Raw genomic sequence first — 1152 nt, 5'->3', positions numbered from 1 at the left:
CTTCTGGAAGATTGCGACTCAGAACACAGTGGATGTTTTGTATCATACTGCTGTACGCTGGTTGAGCTTGGGGAAAGTTCTGAGACGCGTCTGGGATTTGAAAAATGAAATATTACTGTTTTTGGAGATCAAAGGAAAAGATGCAGAACATCCTCAACTCAGACATTCCGAATGGCTTGCAGATCTGGCATTTTCAGTTGATCTCTTTAAACACATGAATAAATTGAACATAAATTGAACACCAGACTTCAAGGGAAGGGCACTTTTGCTCACGAAATGTTCTTAGCAATGAAGGCATTCAGAATGAAGCTAAAATTGTTTTCTCGCCAGCTAAGTCAGAATATCACAACACACTTTCCAACACTTGAAACTATAGCACCCCAGATGATGACAACTGAGAAGTACACCAATATGATATCTGCACTAGACAACGAATTTAGTCGTCGTTTTGCAGACTTTCAGAAACTCTCTGCTGAGTTTGATATCTTGTCTTCACCCTTTACAACTGACTTTGAAAAAGTGCCAGATGCTCTACAGCTGGAGTTGATTGATCTGCAGTGTGACGCCACTCTGAAAGAGAAATTCCAATCTAAAAGTATTGACCAATTTTATGCGTCACTACGTAAATCCAAGTTTGCCAACTTGAGAAAGATGGCCATGAAATACTTGTTCTGTTCGGGTCTACATACATTTGCGAGCAAACATTTTCGACAAAGAACATTAACAAAACAAGCTGCATTCCAATTTAACTGATGTTCACGTGCAGTCTTTACTGAGGGTTGCTACGTCTGACATGCAGCCAGAGTTCAAACAACTTGTTGACAAATTTGATCGACCACAGATGTCTCATTGACTTTAACGGCTATTAACGTACATTACGCTCGTTAATAAATTTATTAAAAACCCTTTTTAGTCTCTTTGTTTTTAAACTTACAGTTTACATTAAATACGATTTATTCCTTGTAATAGATAAGTGGATAAATACGCGATTAATTAATTGTATCGTTTCAGAAATCCGGCCCGCCGAGTATTTCATTTTCCCATATTTGGCCCACCTACTGCAGAAGTTGCCCGCCGCTGCATTATATAGTTACGGATGATGTTACATATGCATTATACAGCTACGGATGTTGGTATATATATATTCCTACC

The 1152-nt window shown here is 38.5% G+C and overlaps 1 protein-coding gene across 1 annotated transcript; it reads left to right on the top strand.

Annotated features, from left to right (window-relative positions):
* Nucleotides 1–288: 288 nt before the first annotated feature.
* Nucleotides 289–753, top strand: LOC104266632 (general transcription factor II-I repeat domain-containing protein 2-like). The gene has a single exon (XM_009863342.1). It carries the CDS (start codon nt 289–291, stop codon nt 751–753), a length of 465 nt encoding a protein of 154 aa, XP_009861644.1.
* Nucleotides 754–1152: the final 399 nt, after the last annotated feature.

Source organism: Ciona intestinalis, unplaced genomic scaffold (assembly GCF_000224145.3).
Source record: "Ciona intestinalis unplaced genomic scaffold, KH HT001105.1, whole genome shotgun sequence".
NCBI classification, from domain to species: domain Eukaryota; kingdom Metazoa; phylum Chordata; class Ascidiacea; order Phlebobranchia; family Cionidae; genus Ciona; species Ciona intestinalis.
The sequence above is the reverse complement of the archived record's forward strand: the minus strand, read 5'-3'. Positions and strand labels throughout refer to the sequence as shown.